We start from the raw sequence: 20,755 nt of genomic DNA on the forward strand, positions 1-20,755 counted from the left end.
AATTTGACAATTGTTCTAAACTTTTAGAACCTAACAATGCCATATCAATCCAATGCAAGAACTCTTCATTTAAATCAAACGATATCGTTTGATGATTGTTTGTTTCGGATTAAAGAAACAATATTGTTGTGAAATAAGTTTGTTTAGTGTGTATATATATATATATATATATATATATATATATATATATATATATATTTTTAAAAAAATTAAGTAAACATGGAGCTGCCACTGTAGACGAGAGTGGCGTATTCAACTCCCCAAATTGATCTTGTGTTAGCAAGGAAGGCCAAACAAGTGAAGACACGTAGCATTTCAAAAACCGGTCCTCAATAGATGGCATACTTTGTTATGATTGATACATAAAAAATAAAAAAAATAGTATTAATGACAATGATAGATAGATAGAGGTAACAATAAAAATGAAAATGTGCCGAGCTCCAACCCATTGCCCTTCCCAAAAAAAAAAAAAAAAGAAGAAGGTGAAAATGAAAATATCAATGGCTTGCATGTTTATATAAATACTCTTTCCATTCTCCTTTCCGGGGCACACATTCAACTCAAAGCCCTTCAAAAGTTTTGAATTTTAGCACCAAGCTAGTTTCTAAGCAAAAATGAACTCAGGTGCTATTGTGATTGGTGAGGGGAAGAGTTCCAAGCCTAGGGTGGCATGAATAGAGGGGTGTCTATCCTAGATTTTATCCTTAGAATAGCTGCAATTAATTCTGGGTTAAAACGCAAACTAAGGAGAATTTATGACTATAGTATTTTTCTTGGTACTTATTTTAAAGAAAAAATGAAATTATAGATTATTTTTATGTAATGGGCTAAATAAGTTACAAATTTGAATGATTAAGGATTTTTGTTTTTTTGTTTTCAAATAGGCTTTTTGTTCAATAATTGCTCACTTGTTGTTTGGTTTAGTCTTGTTTTTATTTGGATTTTTTATGGTTATTTTGGCTAATTTTTATTGTTGTTATTAAGCCTTTTTTTTTGGGTTTAAAAGGTTAAGGATTATGTTTGGGCGCCAAAATTATTTTTGGAGTAATACTATGTCTATAATATTTTCACAACAAATCTTACACGACAAGCTATTATTAGTAGGTTTAAAAATGATGTTAGTGTTGTGCCCAAATTAAAATCAATAACTGCGTACTACATAGGATTTGTTGGGAAATTATTGTAAAATTTTTGAAAATGTATCATTATTCTTATTTTTATTGTACTCAAATTCTTGTGATTTTCAAGTCATGGTGTTCAACATTTTTATTAGGGTAGTCACAATAGGTTAACTTAGTATATAATTATTTTTTTTTTGGTGACAAATATATATATATATATATATACATTTTTTTGCAAATCAGGGTGGTCCTGTGACCACCCTAGCTTAGAGGTGGAACCAGCACTGACTATGGTTAATTTCTTTTTAATAAAAGTACATGGTTTTTCTTCTCACAAAAAAAAAAAAAAAAAAAAAAAAAAAAAATCCTCTATACTTCAAATTTAAATATGTTTCAATTGCCATGAGTATTGTAGTTTAATTGGTTAGCACCTCTTATATGCTCATGACATTGAGGGTTCATATCCCTCTCTTCCATTGTAATTATAAAAAATAAGTAAAAAAAAATTAAAAAATTAAAAAGAAGAAGTTCCAATTAACATCGTTAGCCTATTTACGATGATGTCACTAATAGAAATAGTTTATACAAAATGGCATCACATGTGCATATCATATATGAACACTATGTCTATACCACACAATATCGTTTTTTCAAAGCATTTTTTTATTTAAAAATTTTTTTTTGAAAGTGTATGATTTAGTGTGCGTTTAGATCTTGATTATAAGTCTATTACTTATTTTGCTATTATTTGCGGATCTCACGTAAGTCACATACTTATTTTATTTAATTTTTAATTTTTATCTATAGTACTTTCAGTAAAATGTTTTCATCAAAAAGCTAGATAAGTAATTCCCAAACAAACACTTTAATTCAAATTTTCTAAAATTTTGGGTTTAAATGGAACCTATAGTTCCACACTTAAAGTTATAGGTTTTTTTTGTGATAATTTGAAATTTTGGGGAGAGAGATGTGAATTATAGATATTTCCATTAGAAATACCAAGAAATGTCTAGAAGTATAAGGCTCTTGGCCTCTAAGTTCTTCTCTCTCTTTTTTAGGGAAGGCCTCAAGTTAAATGGTTAAAAATGTATTAAACACCATTTTTTTTTTTTTTACATATCAATTATTAGCATTCCATTACAACATAAATTGCGCATTGCATGGGTTAAAACTTGATAGTCCTAATTCTTAAACTTCTCACCATTAAGTAGATCCTACACGTTGTGTAATGTCTTAGACCTCTCTCTTTATTTGAGTTGTAAACGAGTCAAGCATTATGATATTCAAGCTTATTTAGTTTACTTTGCTATATCAAGATTGAGTTAAACTCAAGCTTAAAAATTGAGCTCGATTTTAATGTTCTAGCTTAGTTGGTTAATTTGCCAAATGCACACGAACTTTGTTCAATTGGTTAGATAACTTTACTGAAAACAATTTTCAGTTAATAAGTATAAGTATGATCCAACTTTTCATTGGGAAAAAAAAAAAAAAAAAAAGCAAAACATTGATAATGAATTTATATATTGAAGTCTCACTATTTTATACTCTACATCGCTACATCTATAGATATAATTTATTTTTTCATGCTTTCAAAAATTCTATAGTTTAAATTCAATCCGGACACTGTGTAAAGGCCTTGTTTGCATCATCCAATGGTAATGTGACACATCAGACTTTTACAGGAAAAAAAAAAAGAGCATAACACACATAATCACACTCTCATAAATACATAACATAATAAAAATAAAAACCTAAATTAGCAGAAAAAATGCATAGCCATGGCCAATTGATTCCTTGAGCTCGTTGCCACCATTAGTAGCGGTGGTTTCTAGACCCACATCCCCTCTATGGTTAACTCTCTCTTTCTTATCTCACCAGATAAAATCCCCAAAACCAATATTTCTTGAGTGTTTAAAGAGAAGGCTATAAAGAGAGAGATAGAAGGATGAGTGTTTAAAGCCGTCACTGGTGATGGAAGTGGTGATCGGTAAAAACAAAGGTGAACAACAAGGTTATTCTGCAATGATGTGGATTCCGATACAAGAAAAAGAAGAGAAATAGGAAAGAGGGTTTACTTCGTTTTAATTTCAAATGTTTGGTAATATTCTATAATAATTGCTCTTTATCATCAGGTTAAGACATCAATCAATTTTTTGTGTAAGTGAGACTCGAACCCCCTAATATCTTATTTAACAATAAAAGACTTAACAGTTGAGTTAATTAAAATCCACAAATAAGAGTTAAATACATGTTAAGAGTGACTAAATCCCCTCTCGAAAAAATCGGAGACAGTATCTAATTAAGTACATCTTGATTTGCTATGGACTAATGGTTAATATTAAAATAATAATAATAAAATAAATTAAAAAGGATAACGTAGTCATCACGTCCAGGAATATAGTAGGATCCAATTTAAGATACCGCAGTGGTAATTTTCGTCGCCTTCCTGAAATTTAACAATTGCAATTGCATCATGGCCCGGACAAGGACAAGACTCTTCCCCTTATTAGCTAGATATCACTAGATTCACAACTATCAACAAGGATTGGATGAAAAGCTTTTCCAATTGGCCAATTTAGTATAATGTATTGGTAATTTCCTCCTCTCTTCCTGCGAAATCACAATACCAACAAGGATTGGAGGAGGAAAATAAAATATTCTTTCCCCAAATGACTAAGAGTTTTTTTTTTTTTTTTTCAAATGACATACAAATGGTTGTTTATGTAGTAATCATGACTGTCGACAAAATTAATGGAGGAAAAGAGTTTTTTCTTTTCTCTTTTGGATATGACTTGGGTCCAATGCATTCAATGTAATTGGACACTAGATCCAAGTTTTACCCTTCTTTTTTTTACCAGTACTTTATTTTAAATTGGTGATGATTGTCATCAAAACAAATGGATGAAAAAAGTTTTTTCGTTTTTTTTTTTTTTTTTTTTGGTTAATAAAGGAAAAGAGTTTTTTCAATTGACTAAAAAGTGTTCCCAATGTGACTAAGATATTATTACCAGTAACAAGAAATTGACAAGGAAACAAGTCTTTCCACAGTTGACTTGCAAAGAAGTTGCCAATATCACAATATTTTCAAAACAAATTTTAAGTAGCAAATTTTGAGTAGTAAGTGAAAAAGGTAATATTTATAATGGACTCAAATAAGAACCAATAACAAATTACCATCTAATTTGTTTTATGAAATTATTATGAATGTAGCACTATTCCAATATCAATTATAGCTAGTTCATTATAATTGGCATGGCTTACCTAAAATTATTGACAAGGTTGTAGCTTGTGCATATGCGCATAGATATATAATAATAATGATGATAAGATCTTAACAAGGTAGTTGAGGTTATCATCTTAGCTTTTGCATTGTGTATTATGAATGAGTTACTTGACACCAAAATTATGAAAATTAAATTGGATTGTAACACAAAATTAGAAAACAATTGAAAATTAATTTGGATTTTAACCACACTTCAACTTTAACTTGATATGTATAATTTTTTTTTTTTTTTTTTTTTTTGACTTCTTGCTTAAAAATTAAGTAGACTTGGGCATTGAAATCATCCACCATTCCATCGATTCAAAAACTTTTCGTCCCTTCAACAATTAAGTCCACACTTCTTTCTCTCAAAAAAAAAAAGTCCACACTTCTAGTGCAGAGGAATTGCCTTCAAGTATTAACTATATTTGGAGGTCTATTTTGAGGGCACTTCCGTAATCCATTTGACCTTAATCATTCTTCAGGTAGATGTAACATACTAACATTTATGCATGCATTCCCTTCTTTTATTTTCTCCTATCATCTTTCTTCTTTCATATTTTGTTGATGAAAACATCTACCTGTTTTATGGCACTATAAGATTTTCATGTTTTTACTATTTCCGCGTTTAATTTGAGCATTCATGCTTTAACTATTTGAGAAAATTGATCTTTTTATGAGAAAAAAGATTTTTTATTTATTTATTTTAGGAATAAAAATATATACATTTTTTCATTCCATAATAAACGACTATATTATAATTATTCGATTACTAATGAAAAAGAAAAGTTTCACCAATGTTAATTAATATCATTTCCTTTACATTACATGTCAGGTTCAACTTTGATTAAAAAAAAAAAAAAAAAAAAGTAATGCTATACATTTTTTACAACTTTTTGTACCACTTATAGATAGATATCTAGATGCAATAAAATTGTAACTTCTGGTGTTTGCTTTGTAGTAGCTTATTTAGATAGAATAAATACTTCCACATGTGTTATATTATTGATACAATTTTAAAGTGGTCCGATTACAAATAATGAAAAAAAATGTATAAATCTATGTGAAAATAATTGTCTACTACTCATATTAGACTACTTCAGTAAATTGTGACAAGCATTAATTATGATCATAGAAGAGTTTTTTTTTTTTTTTTTTTTTTTTTTTTTTTTTTTTTTTTTTTTAAGAATACTAAGTATTTTAGCGCACACACACGGAAAGAAGGGAGAATACTAGGTCTGAAAGAAACTGACAATGGATCTAACTCTTGGATATATAACAGAGACTTTAAACTTCTTTAAAAGAGTTGTATTTCATTTTAGTTTAAATTCTATTTTATATTTGAACTGTTTAGAGCATTCTCATCAAAGGTTTCAAATGCTAAGGGCCCGTTTGGTTATAGAGTTCAAAAATTATTGTTTAAAAAGATGTGAAAATTGTAGTTTAAAAAGTGTTATTGAAATACATGTTTTTAGTGTTTATAAAACAAAAAAATGTGTTTGGTATCATGGTTTAAATAACATGTTTCAGTGTTCAAAAACATAAAATATGTGTTTGGTATGTGTGTGTTAGATGGTAAAAAAAAGCTGAACAAAGTACAAAATAAATATTTTTTAAATTAGCAAAGTACAAAATAAATATAAAATATTTTTTAAATGCTACCGGTTGTGTCTGTGTGGGTGAGACCATTCTTTCAAAGAGCTGACTGGTGGGCCTTAATACTGTTCAACTTAATTACAAAAGTGCCACTCAGCAATAGTTTTTGTTGTTCAAAATCAGTCCGAAGGTGATTTCAAAAACTATTGTTTTAAACATATGTTTTGAGCAATATTTTTCAAACACCCCTGTTCCGGAATGGTCTACCAAACGTATTTTTTTTGTTTTTGAACAATATTGTTCAGTGTTTAAACACTGAACAATATGTTTTAAAATCAATGACCAAACACCCTCTAAATATGCTATTTTTTAACATCTGATTCTAAAAAAGCACACTATGTCAAGGGTGCTATACTTAAAAGTCTTAGCTATAGTAGGATGTCATCTTTGACATCCTACTGTAGCTAAAATCTGTAAAAAAAATAATATTTTATTATTGCTTTAATTAAAATAAGAACTTCTCTTTCATACTCTTTCTCTTTCCTTCTCTCTTTTCTTTCAACATCACTCTCTTTTTTCTTCTCTCTTTTCTTTCTTTCACCGGCCTCTCTGTTTGGCCTTGTGAAGTAATCTCACCTCATGGGGAAGGTTGAGTGTGAGGAAGAATTTAGCGGCTGCGGCGTGGCTAGGGATGGTAGTGATTTTGGTGGATCGATGAAGCTTTGCATGTTGAGGTTAGGGTATTGAGTTGATTAGCAACACTGATTCAATCTAAAATCTTTGCATGTTGAGGTTTGTGGATCGATGAAGCTTTGGTTTAGGGCTATGATTCTAAAATTTGGGTTTGAATTGGATTGGATCGGATTTTGGAGCTCCATGAAAATTTGTGATTTTGGTGGTCTAATTTGGGTCGTAGTTCATGGTGAGAGATAGACCAGAAGCTTTTTGGTGGTCTGAAATTTGAAGCTTTTTTTTTTTTTTTTTCCTGCTGTGGTTAGAGGTGGTGGATGGATGGATGGATGTGGCTGGTAGAGGCAATGGTGGGTTTTTGTTGGTTGTGGCATGGGTGGTAGGTTTGTGGTGGTTGTGGTATGGGTGGTGGGTTTTTGGTGGGTGGTGGGTTTGTGGTGGTTGTTGGTAATGTTTGAGTTTTAGGCATGGTGGCTATTGGTATTGTGGTGGTTGTTGGGCGTGATTGTGTTTTGGTATTGTGGTAGCTGTTGGTATTATGGTGGCCGATGGCTGGCAGTGCTTAGGACTGTTGGGTTGAGTGAGAGAGAGAGAGAGAGAGAGGAAGAATAAAAAATAAATAAAAAATAATAAAAATAATAATATTTAAATGAAGTGGTAAAAAAAATAAAAATTTTGATGTTGAATGTATTATAAAGTGATGTGTTAAATGTTATAAAGTGACTTTTTTAGTTGTTATATGCTAAAAATTTTAGAACTTCATGGAAATGCTCTTATGGATCTTGCTAAATCAAAATAGATAATTCTAACTTCTATATACAAATAAAGGCATAATAAACATTTATTAATAACTACCATATTAGTAAAATTTTATTTTGACAAAAATTAGTACAGAAAAAAAAAAAATCTTATTTTATTAAAATTTTCGTACATCTCATATGGATTTCTAATTAGTTTATATTTTTTCTTTAAAAAAAGTCTATACGTAATAATGATATCTTCCATCTCAGGTACACAATAGCTAATTGATAAGTGGCAATGGCAACAGATGGTGTCAATTCAGAGGCTGGTAAATGTTATATTTTCCTATCGTTTAATAGTGCAGGCATTCAATGAGTTCTTCAAGAAATGGATATTTCTGACAAAGATATCATATCACTATAGTCAACAATTATTAATTTCATTAATATTGCATTCAAAATTAAAATAAAATTTCCAGTCAATTTTGCTTTAGAATCAATTTTCCATTTGAATTATATATACATTCAATACGAATAAAAAATCATTATCCTACTATATATAAGTGTTTCGTTTTATTCTCTACTGATTATAGATTGTTATACATCATTTATTTTCCAATATTATAAAGTAACCCAAATATAAAATGAAAAATAAAAAATTAAGATATATGATAATGAAATTTGTGGAACATGAAGTAAAACATTAAGAGTGATGAATGTTTCTTCTCCAAAAGAAAAAGAAAAGGGGATAGATGTGTTTTACTCAATTAAATATTTGCACTATGATTTTTACTAATTATATGAGGAATTTCCTCACACATGAAGCAGCTCATACTGAGCGCGCTAGGCTTTACTTGGCTGCACTGAAAGGTGACTGGAAATCTATTCAAGGCATGCTAAAAATTCAAGGAGAAATTACCAAGGCAAAAGAAACCACACTTCATGTTGCTGCTGCAGCAAACAAGGAAGAGTTTGTAAAGAATTTAGTGAGTAATGCGATGGGTAGTGACGACCTAAAAGTTGAAAACATTGCTGGAAACACTGCCTAGCTTGTCCTACGCTGCTGCAACTGGAAATGTGAATATTGCAAAGGCGATGCTGGAGAAAAATAGAGACCTGCCAAACCTAGCTTTATATAGCTGCTTTGTTAGGACACAGTCAAATGGTGCATTTTCTTTATTCTGAAACTAATAAGATGGTTTGCCAGTGGGATGAAAATGAACAAGCTGAATTATTTATCACTTGTGTTAGGGGTGGCTTATACGGTAAGCATAAGTAATTATAATTACTCTCGTCATCAAAAAAGAAAGTATTTATAATGATTCTCGTTTCTTTTAATTCTAGAATTGATTTGAAGTTAAAAATGGTAATCATAGCTTAAACATGCATGTTGTGAAAAATTAACACAATCTAAGCCATTCCTTTAATTTATAAATAAGGAAAATTTACACAACTTCACTCACGAACACAACAAGAGGTTGAATAAGTGATAGTTTGAATTTAAAATAGCATTTTGCATGTGGGTTCTAATTAGCTTAATTAGTAAATCTCTTTTCATCAAATAAGAGAACCCCATCTACAACAAAAATCAATTAGTGTTTTGATCTGATAATAAAGATCAATCATCAACACTCTATCTTAAAAAAAATAAATAAATAAATAAATAAATATTTTGTTCTAATGGTTTTCTCCACTTAATAATTTACCCTATAATTGAATAGAGGTAGATAGAAGGAAGGGAGAGAAAATGAGTATAATATTCAATTTTTATTTTTCATAATACAATTCGTTGTTAAAAGCTTTTCTCTTTTTCATAAACAAGCATTATAAGTTTGCGTGTAGAGAATTAGAGATATATGAATGCATAATCCCCCCCCCCCCCCCGCCGGGGCGGTGGCAGGGGCCGCCTTTTTCCAATTAGAAAATAGATGCCATAATTTCTATTGTTTAAAAAGTTTGTGATATGTTTTACTTTGTCATTTATAAAAACTATAATAAAATATATCATTTTTATGATAAGAAATATTCATTGTAATTATCCTCTTCTCAAATTGTTTATGCTAATGTATATAAAAGTAACATTTATCATGTAATATATTTGGAATTTATTTATTTACATATTTTTATATTTATTAGACAACAAATTTTGATTTAAACTGATTTAAAATTATTATTTGTGATCAATATAACTTAATGGGTAGTTATTGGTGATCAACATTTATCATTTAAGTTATTTGTGACTAATATAACTTAAATTTTTTTTAAATATTATGTCCACAATATTTTTATAACACTTTTGTAATAAATTTTAAGTGACAAGTTGTTACTAGTGAGTAAAAAAGTAATTTTAAATGTGAGTTCAAATTAAAACCAATAACAACTTACTATTTGTTTCTAAAATTTTTTAAAAAAAAAAAAAAAAAAAAAAAAAAAAAAAACAACTTACCACCTATAATTTATTGTGAAATTATTGTAAAAAAATTATGGACATAACACTTTCTCCAAATTTTTAACTTGGATGCTTGGCCAAACTTTACCATGCTATCATTTTTTTTTTTTTTTTTATTGTGATCTCATACTATGCTATCATTTTTGTTTGCTTGAAACTATAGTATCCATTGTTCCAAAATATTACGTCCAATTTTTTTTTTTATGGAATAAATAATGCAGGAGTTGCCTTGGAAATTCTCAAGGCCGACCCTAATTTAGTTACCACTAAAAATGAAGACGAAGAGACTGCATTGCATGTATTAGCTCACAATCCTTCAGCATTTGTTAGTGGAAGTCGGCCAGGGTTGTTAAGGAGACACCTCAATATTCTATGTGAGTTTATTCTGACTTCGAAATTCGTAAATCCTCATGGTGATATATAACTCAAATAATCTTGTATATACAAATAACTAATTTCATGATTAAAATATTTTACTAAATTTTTTTTTTCATATTTTTATAATGTCTACATATGATACCACATTATTTAAAAATTTTAACTAACATGTCAGTAAATACACTTTTACATTTGTAATAAATAATGTCAACTACAAAATAAATATATGAAAATGATGAATAATTCACAATACAATATAAAAATACTAAAGTAACAAACTTTTTTACAGTAGAATTCACTAAAATTCAACCAATAAAAAACTTCAAAAAGCATGAGCGGCACCGAGATTAGATCCAACAAAGGCCAATGCACGCAGCACGCACTCTGAGGACTGTTCTAATTAACACCGAAGCAAGTTAAGCAAGCCTCTTTTGATCAGCTTCGACGTCAGTAACATTCATTTTTCATCAACTACGTACTTATAGAAATTGGAAAGCTTCTCAGTTCTTGTCTTTCTGCTAGAGTTTAGATTCAATTTCTTACTTTACAAATGACGACTTTCTAATTCAAAACATGTAATATGACATTTGCCCCCACCCCCCTCACTCTCTTTTTTTTTTTTTTTCTTTTTTCTTTTTTTTGGAGTTATTTCAGGGTTTCAAGAATAACTATTACGGAATTTTGGTTTATTCATTAAGAATAGTTACCTTTGTAATGCAAACACAACTAAACAACTTAAAAGTGATTTTTGATATATCATTTTAACATAATTACCAATTGTTCCAAAAAATTAATCTATTTAGAAGTTATGAATTTAATCATTTAATCTAACAATTTCAAAGGAAAATGTATTCATTTCTTGAATCTATTGTTGCCCTAACACTAATATATATACACGAAACACATGCACCAGTAGCACATTCACTCTTTATACTCTAGATCTATTCAATTCTTTTAATAAATTATAATTCACTTAGGTATGGCTACTTTCTTTTCATTGTCAATTCCAGGGTTGAAGTTAAAAGAGGAAAAGTTGAAGCAATCTCAAGCTCGTGAACTACTTAAGCAATGTCTTCAGTCATACAGAGATGATATTGATCAGAATTTAAACGAAATTCCAGAGCTTTCACTAGTTCTATTTATTGCAGCAAATGTAGGCAATGTGGAGTTTTTGGTTGAGCTTATTCATTTTGACTTTGATCTATTATGGAAAATAGACCATAAGAAGAGAAGCATATTTCATATTGCTGTTGAGAAGCGCCATGAAAGCATCTTCAATTTACTTGTGGTAGGCTCAATTAGAGATTGTTCATTTTTAGACCCCTTAAACACAACCAGATTAACCTAGTTATTTAGCCAAGTGATTAACTTAGGTAAATTATGCAGATCTAGGTTAACACATATAAATCATATCATTGACAAGTGCGGAAAATAAAGAACACAATGATATGATAACCCAAGAAAACCAAACTGATAAAAAACCTGGAAATGATTTAACCTAGCTATCTTCAAAGTAAAACTAAATCCACTATGAAAGAATTGAAGTTTACACAATAGCGACTTAGACCACTAACATCCTATTGCTACCTCAAGTAAGAAATTTACTACCATAACCCCATGATAGCTCCGAGTTCATGGATTACTTCTTTCTTAGATTCCCAGCAAGTACAAGCACTCCCGCTTGTGTATCTTTAAGCTCTTGAATCTACAACTGAATTAATCACCAAGTTCTTGACATAATCTTGAATCTTGGAAACCCTAAGTTTGTGTGAAGACAACCACCTCTAGATCTCACAGAAGATTCACACACACAGCATAAAGAGCAACCTCAAAATATGGTTAGGGTTTTCCCTTTTATATTTAAAACAAAACATAAAACTCTATGCGCCAAACGGGCTTGGGCTGAGTTGAAAATTCTACAGAAAAAACAATCTGCATGACTTTCGATCGATCGAGTCTAATTCTCGATCGATCGAGCCAAGCAAATTTACACAGTAAATTCTTGCAGTAACTCGATTCTAACTTTACACAAAAACACATACTTTGAGCAAGTCTAAACAAGACTAAAGCGTTTTGATCATGGTTTGCCAATATTACAAAATGAAGTTCTAATACATTAGTTCCTAATTCCTTAAAATCTAACAAACTCCCCATTTGGCAATCCGTGACAAAACACAGACTAAACAAAATGCTCAAAGTTACATAAAAACAACCTATTACAAAACTATTGCCTAACACAACAAATTCAACCTAACTACCATCTATTAGTTGCAAGTGTAGACAGCAGCACGACTGAATCAACCTGTGTATTTCCTGAAATACTCAACAAACGCATAAACGTATATGTGGAAAATACAAGCAAAACAAAATAACTTCTTGATTTCACATAACACAAAATAAAGACATATATCATGAATAACCTCATAAATATAAATCAATAAGCAGACGACCAATAATTCATTATCAGTGCAGTGTATTATCCCTTTTTAATGCAACTGCTGAATACACAATTATAAAGTGCATTAAAATGCCAAATTGCCAATGCAAATGGAAGATTTACAGTGTATGCTAATAAGTTCCTTTAATATGATGACTTGCTCGATCGATATGCGTCTTGCTTATTTTCTTTTTTTATTGATCAATCAAGGAGAACAATAACCAAATTAGGTAATTATTAACAGATTTCAAAGCATTTGTGGAACAAACCCACGAGAAAAAAAGCCATTGACGATGAAATTTTATAATTTAAAAAAATAAAATAAAATAAAATAACGAAAGAAAGGCAATGATCATATTTACCTAGGAATAAAACACACAAGTCGGAAAGCAATTTATCAAATTTGAAATGAAACCCAAAGCTTAACAAGGTAGATGCTCAAAATTAATCTAAATAAGAAAAAGGATTTCACAAAATATAGATCCAAAACAGAACAAAAAAATTGGAAAAAAAAAAATACAAACAAGAAGCTTGAAAAAAAGATATATAAGGAAAAATATACCATATGTCAATAATGTCAATATATCAATAGGAACAAACTATTTTACAATATTTTTACAAATTGTTAACATTATTTTTTCATTTATACCAATAACAACTTATCCGGTAAGTCTATCAACAAAATATTTTTTACAAAGTCTTGTATTTTACACTTGATGATGTCAAGGGCAGTCTGTATTTGGAACGAATTAAGTAGGCCCAAGGGCCACCAGACCATTCCACAAGAGTGATCCCAAATGATGGTTCATAGTCCATGCAAGGTGGTTTACACTTTACAAGGTAAGAGCCCAGCCCGTGACCATGAGGATTGGGCCGAACAACACACTGAGTAGTAAATGAAGCTGTTTTTAATTTTTACGTGTGTTAAAGGCAAAAATGGAAGTGATAAATCAACCCAAACATAAAAGCCCAATTCCAACCGACATATGGAACTCCGGCTGATGAACCATCTTTCTCGTCAAGCCCATACAGAGCAGGAAGGATCCAGCACATGAGACAATGAGGAGATGTGGGTTGGAGGACCGTCTAGTGGGCTTGGAACATAAAAGGGACCAATAAACCCATGTCTAGTACATTGTGCAATGATAAGTAAATCATGGTCATGGGAAAGTTTAAAAATCTGTTTAATCAATACCCACACTTTTAGACACATTTTGATCTTCGAAAATATGCAATCAGCATTTAATGCCGATTGTCTTAAACACTTAAATTCAGCAAATTAGTCAGGCTGTTTTCCTTTTACAAGAAGCGCTTCTGGTGGCTTTTGGCCAGCAGATTGGTCAAGATCAAATAAGTTTCAGCCGCAGCCACCCTTAATTTCAGTATCCACTGCCCAAAACAAGAAGATGCTAAAGTTCAGCAAATACAGCAAACTTCTCTCTCATTCAGCAGATCTTCTACTCATCCCAAGAAACCTATAAGATTGAGGGGAAGCTGGAAACTAAAACCAATAGACCCAAAGTGGTTTAGATTTTAGATAGAGACAGAAAAATGCTTTTACAATCAGGTATTGTACTTAACCCAAAACTAAGTTTCAAGCAGTCCCATGAGTTTTTGAGTGTACAAAACACAAATTACCATTTCTTCTTCATTATACCAACCATAATTATCCCTTCTTGAGATATTAACATCTTGATTCACTTCAATTTCATGAGATTGCAGTAGTGTTTCTTCTCTTGTGTAGACTAGTGAAGTGTTAGAACTTTCAAAGACATAACCCCAACCTTCTTCACCAACTATGTATACGAGTAGTGGCAGCCCTAGTAATTTTTTTGAGTAGTCACTAAGAAATTTAAATTATACAAAGTCTAAGAAGGAGATAACTTGAATATCTCAACGTCTCCAACAACAACAACAACAACAACAAAAAATCACACAAATAAATTAAGTATTGAAATCTCTTTCTACTAACAAATAGAAAAAGAAAAAAGAGACTAATAAAAGATATTGAAAATGTTAAGATGAGAATAATAAAGTGAGAGACAGTCTTAAATGATAATAGAAAAGTGATGTTTAAGATAACTGTGAGCCGAAACGCTAATGAGAGCAAAATTGTTGTAACTGCAAAGTTAAAGAGAATATCACCACTAACATTGCTGAGGAGAACTCACGGCCACAATATTTCTCTTAAGGAAAAATGAAATTATAAATTATTTTTATGTAACAAGTTGAATGAATTTCAATTTCGAATGATTGGGGATTTCTGTTTTTATTTTTCCGTTTGAAGGAATTACAAATTCAAATGATTAGGGGTTTTTATTTTTTTGTTTTTAAATAGGCTCTATGTTGAATAATTTGTTCACTTGCTATTGTTTGGTCTAGTTTTGTTTTTATTTGGGTTTTTTTTTTGTTATATAAGCCTTTTTTTTTTAAGGGGTTGAGAATTATGTTTGGGGGGCTAGAATTGTTTTTGAAATAATGTTATAATCACAATATTTTCATAACAAATCTTATCCGATAAGATATTATTGGTGGGTAAAAAAACTAATGTCAGTATTGGACTTAAATTAGAATTGGTAACAACTTACTTTGTTGTGAAAATGTTATAAATATGGCATTGCTCTTACTTTTTTTGAACCTAAATTCTTGTGATTCTTAAATCATGGTGTTCAAGATTTTTATTAGGAGCTTAAATTAGGTTAGATTAGTATATAATTTTTTTTGCAAGTACATATGTACAATTTTTCGCAAGCAAACATGGAACTGCCATTGTAGATCACGAGAGTGGCGTATTAGACTCCCCAAATTGATCTTGTGTTAGCAAGAAATGCCAAACAAGTGAAGACACGTGGTATTTCAAAAACCGATCCTCGTCAACAAAGTCGGCTCAACAACTTTCGGGGCCTTAGGTGAAAATTTTAAGTGAGGTCTTTTTTATATTTAAATATTTATTAAAAAATTTTATTTAAAATCTATTTTTCTTGCTTTTTAAGATGCAAAATTACTAATTGGTTATTGCAAATTTTCTAAAGTCATGACCACTTTATACTTTAAAGTCTAAACCTGCACAAATAAAAATTAATTTATTACATGGTTTAATAAATTAGTATCACTATAATACAATTGAGTTGATATGATATATGTGGGGCCGGCCCAAAATAACAGGCTGGCTGGGCCCTAAGCCCGTCCGAGGACGAAGCGTGGCTCAAGCAATCTTTATTCAGGCCCACTGGGGCAAAGAGAACATGTCCGAGGAGTAATTTCTCCTCAGATACTGCAAAATCCGGAGTAAAGGTACATCCAAGCCACTATAGTCCATCTTCCAAATACGTAAAAAGGAAGGAAACCCGAAATATCTCAGCAAAGGCTGCCACCACCACATTAAATGCATTACAACTACTCTCCTGACCGCATTAATGAGAAGAAGACCCCTGAATAGTGCTACCTCGGCTACCGCAACTCACAAAGAATTGAGAGTGGTGTCTGATGGGACAGGTGCTCAAGTGGGGGTTTGGATGATCAACAAGTATAAAGTCCAGATGATTGGAAAGGGTCTATATAATATGTAAAGGTCTCCCAAAAGAGAGGACGGAAAAAAAAAAATGAGAGAAGACTGTAGAGAAGCCTTACTACATTGATTTGTTAGTCAAGTTTTTAGCCTTATCATTTTTGGAGACTTTTCTACACAGTGGCATTTTCGTTCTTATTTGTGTATTCTCTTAACCCATGCATCAAACCGTTGAAACTAACTGAAACCGAGTTTTTTAGCCCATACTCTACAAAAATTCATTGTGTGGGACCTTTTGGACCAAGACTTAAGCGACAAGGATTGGGTCACCAAATTGTTCACCTACAATTGGCGCCGTTTGTGGGGAGAGTTTAGGTGTCAGTAAGCACAACGATTAAGCATGGCGGGACTAGGTCCACACCAGGAGAATCCCCACCAAACTAACCCTCAACAGACAGAACCTATTGAGTCTCAGCGGCAAATTGATCCTTCCAACCCAGGCAACAGAAGGAATCATGAGGGAAGCGTACATACTACCCAGACGAGCCAAAGTCATACCCAAATAGGTAGTCACGTATCTCAAAGGCGAAACAACCATCAGGCCATGCAGCGAGAGATAGATGATCTGAAAAGAAAGTTGCAACGTGCGCAGCGAAAGCGATCTCCCTCCAGTTTAGATGCGTCCTCTAACGAGGAGGACGTGAGTTATCGACGGAGGTCGAGAACACCCCCAAGTGAGACCTTTTCTTACGAGAAGGAGTCTCGCCTTGTGCGAAGGTATGAGAGCCCATCCAGCAAGAGTTTGGGTAATGACGCCATGAACAAGGCATTGGATCAAATCTCCAGATCACCCTTCGCGCACAGGATCGAAAGGGCTAAATTACCCCAACGTTTTAATCAACCAACGTTTGCCATCTACAACGGCCGAGTAGACCTAGTGGAGCACGTGAGCCAATTCAATCAAAAAATGGCCATCTACTCCCAAAACGAGGCTCTGATGTGCAAAGTTTTCTTGTCCAGCTTGGGGCCAATGGCGATGAGATGGTTTAACAGCCTAAAGACAAATTCCATAGGCTCCTATAAGCAGCTCACTCAAGCTTTTTGTTCTCGCTTTATTACAAATAGCAGAGTCCCCCGACCCCTCTAAGTTCGCTATTATCCTTGTCCATGCGCGAAGGAGAGACCCTAAAGGCGTATTCGGATAGGTATTGGGAGATGTATAACGAGTTGGATGAGAACCACGATGATGTCGCTATCAGCACATTCAAAAGCGGTCTCCCCACCAAGCATGGCTTAAGAAAATCTCTCACTGGTAAACCCATTGCCAACGTTCATCAGTTGATGGATAGGATTGACAAATACAAAAGGGTGGAAGAAGATCAACTACAAGGAAAATGAAAGGAGAAGATCATTCCCCCCAAAAGGAATGATTTCAGGTCGGAATGATATAACCATAACCAGCCGAGGAGAGATTTTTTGAGACAGGCTGGACAAAGCAACATGCAAACGGTTAATGCTGTGTTCAGAGAGCCAGTACAGCAAGTTCTGGAGAAAGTCAAGGATGAACCCTTTTTCAGATGGCTGGGAAAAATGGCTGGGGACCCTTCGAAACGCAACCAGAACCTGTATTGTCACTATCATCAGGACCATGGCATACCACTGAGGACTGCAGGAATCTATGGAACCACCTAGATCAGCTGGTTCGAGAAGGAAAGTTACGACACCTTTTGCACCCCTCAAGCGGTCATCTGGGCCAGGCAATGCAAGAACCTCGAAAAGATGTGTCGTTAAGACCTCCCACGGGGACGATACACATCATCCTCGCCGCTCCAAGAATAACCGGCTCATTTCCTTCCAGGGTGCTGTCCGTGGCGCAGCTCTCTGCCGAGGACAGGGAAAGAGAGTGTAAAAGGTCTAAAAAGGGAAGCTCTTTAATATTAGGATTCTCAGACGAAGATAAGAGGGGAACTATCCAACCTCACGACGATGCCTTAGTAGTTACGCTGAGAATCGGAGGTTTCGATGTGAAGAGGGTACTGGTAGACCCGGGCAACACGGTAGGGGTAATGTACCCTGATCTATACAAGGGGCTGAACTTAAGACCGGAGGATTTGACAGCTTATGACTCTCCCCTTATCAGCTTCGAAGGGAAGACAGTTGTAGCAAAAGGGCAGATCATACTACCCATCCAGACCGGGTCAGAGGTGGTGGAGGTGGACTTTATCGTGGTCGATGCCTACTCGCCCTACACAGCGATAGTAGCCAGGCCATGGACCCATGCCCTAGAAGTCGTGTCTTCCACACTTCACCAAAAGGTAAAATACTCATCCGGAGGCCAAGTGGAAGAAATTCGTGGAGATTAGGCCATGACTAGGTAGTGTATAGTGGCCGCCATCTCACGTCGGTCTGAGGCCGAGTCCTCAACTTCTAAAAACTTATAGCAACCAGCCACCTCGGCAGGGCAAGTTAGTGGGTTAGCCAAGGAGATAAGGTGTGAAAGTTTGGAAAAGTTTATCGTTGACAATGACCCAGAGAGATTTTTCCAGGTGGGCTCAGAGTTGCCTCCTCAAGAAAAAGAGGAACTGGTCGGGTTTCTGAGAAGAAATGTTGATGTGTTTGCATGGGACGCTTACGATGCCCTGGGGGTTGACCCTAGCCTTATTTGTCACCACTTGAATGTTAACCCATCTTCCATTCCAAAGAAGCAACCACCCCGACGTCCCTCGAAAGAACATGTCAGTGCCATTAGAGACGAAGTGACGAAGTTGAAAAAGGAAAGGGCTATCAAAGAAGTCTTTTACCCCGAATGCCTGGCAAATACGGTGATGGTAAGAAAGAAAACGGGGAAGTGGCGAGTCTGCATGGACTTCACAGACTTGAACAAGGCATGCCCGAAAGACCCATTCCCGTTACCTCGAATTGACCGATTGGTAGATGTGACTGTAGGCCACCCTCAAATGAGCTTCCTGGACACCTTCCAGGGCTATCATCAGATACCACTAGCATTAGAGGATCAAGAGAAGACGGCGTTCATGACACCTGTTGGAAACTACCACTATAAGGTGATGCCTTTCGGACTAAAGAACGCAGGGTCAACCTACCAAAGGATGATGACCAGAATGTTCGAACCTCAGCTAGGTAAGGTTATTAAAGTCTACATAGACGATATGGTGGTAAAAAGCAAGGTGGTATCTGAGCACGTGAAAGACCTGGAGATCATCTTTGGCATCTTAAGGGAGCATAAGTTGCAGTTCAATGCTTCCAAGTGTTCATTTGGGGTCGAATCTGGGAAATTCCTAGGCTATATGGTAACTCACAGAGGAATAGAGGTAAGCCCAGATCAAATCAAGGCGATTAATAGCCTACAGACTCCTCGGAATCCGAAAGAAGTGCAGAAACTCACTGGCACGATCGCAGCGTTGAACCGATTCATATCACGATCTACAGACTAATGCCGACCTTTCGACCTCTTAATAAATAAGTGGAAAGGGTTTGAGTGGTCGAAGGATTGTGTCCTGGCCTTCCAGCAACTCAAAGAATACTTGTCGCGACCACCCATCATGTCTAGCCCTGAGGCAGACGAGGTACTGTTTGCATACATAGCAGTAGCCCCTTATGCTGTAAGCCTGGTACTGATACAGGATAATAATGGAATACAGCGACCAGTGTACTACGTAAGTAAATCATTACATGAGGTTGAAGTGCGCTACTTACCATTGGAGAAAGCAATTCTGGCGGTGGTGCATGCCATGCGAAAACTCCCTCATTACTTTTAGGCACACACGGTCATTGTTCTAACCCAGCTTCCCCTTCGATCGGTGCTACGAAGCGCCGATTACACCGGAAGAATCGCCATGTGGAGCACGCTCTTGGGTGCTTTTGACATTAATTACATGCCTAGGTCCTCTGTAAAGGGTCAAGTCCTCGTAGATCTAGTCGCAAAATTCGTTGAGCCTTCTGTGGAAACAGTAACACCAAAGGAAAACATGGATGGAAAATTGGTTGGCACAATCTCGGCTCAAGAAACCTTGCGTTGGAAGGTCTATGTGGACGGCGCGGCCAACCAAAAAGGATCTGGGATCGGGCTCATTCTAATATCGCCCGAAAGTATTACCATTGAAAAATCGATAAGACTGGGGTTCTCAGCTACGAACAACGAAGCCGAGTACGAGGCCTTGCTTCAAGGAATGATAATGGTTCAAAAATTGGGCGAAAAGGCAATGGAAGCGTTCTCGGACTCCAAATTGGTCGTTGGCCAAGTGATGGGTGAGTTAGAAACTAGAGATGCTAGAATGCAGGAGTATCTCGGTCGAGTCAAACACCTACAGTCAGACTTTGAATCCTTTAACCTAACGCATGTGTCTAGAAGTGGGAACACACATGCGGATTCGCTAGCCACTCTTGCCACGTCTTCTGCACATGATCTGTCACGAATGATCCTTGTTGAGGATTTATGCTGGACAAGTTCAACCGGAAGAGACACAGCTGGGATCCATCAGATTAGAAAGAATCCTAGCTGGATGGATCCTATAATGAACTTTCTCAAAGACAATACGTTACCAGAAGGAAAACTG

General features: G+C 34.2%; 1 protein-coding gene across 1 annotated transcript in view; it reads left to right on the top strand.

Moving 5' to 3' along the window:
* The first annotated feature begins 568 nt into the window (after positions 1-568).
* LOC126715187 (casparian strip membrane protein 3) overlaps positions 569-20,755 on the top strand; it is an 87,691-nt gene continuing 67,504 nt past the window's right edge. Inside the window, exon 1 of the mRNA XM_050415667.1 lies at positions 569-624. Coding sequence (XP_050271624.1) covers positions 615-624 — 10 coding nt within the window. The 5' untranslated portion in view covers positions 569-614. The remainder of the gene's footprint in view (positions 625-20,755) is intronic.

The sequence above is a fragment of the Quercus robur genome, chromosome 2 (genome assembly GCF_932294415.1).
Source record: "Quercus robur chromosome 2, dhQueRobu3.1, whole genome shotgun sequence".
Lineage (NCBI taxonomy): Eukaryota > Viridiplantae > Streptophyta > Magnoliopsida > Fagales > Fagaceae > Quercus > Quercus robur.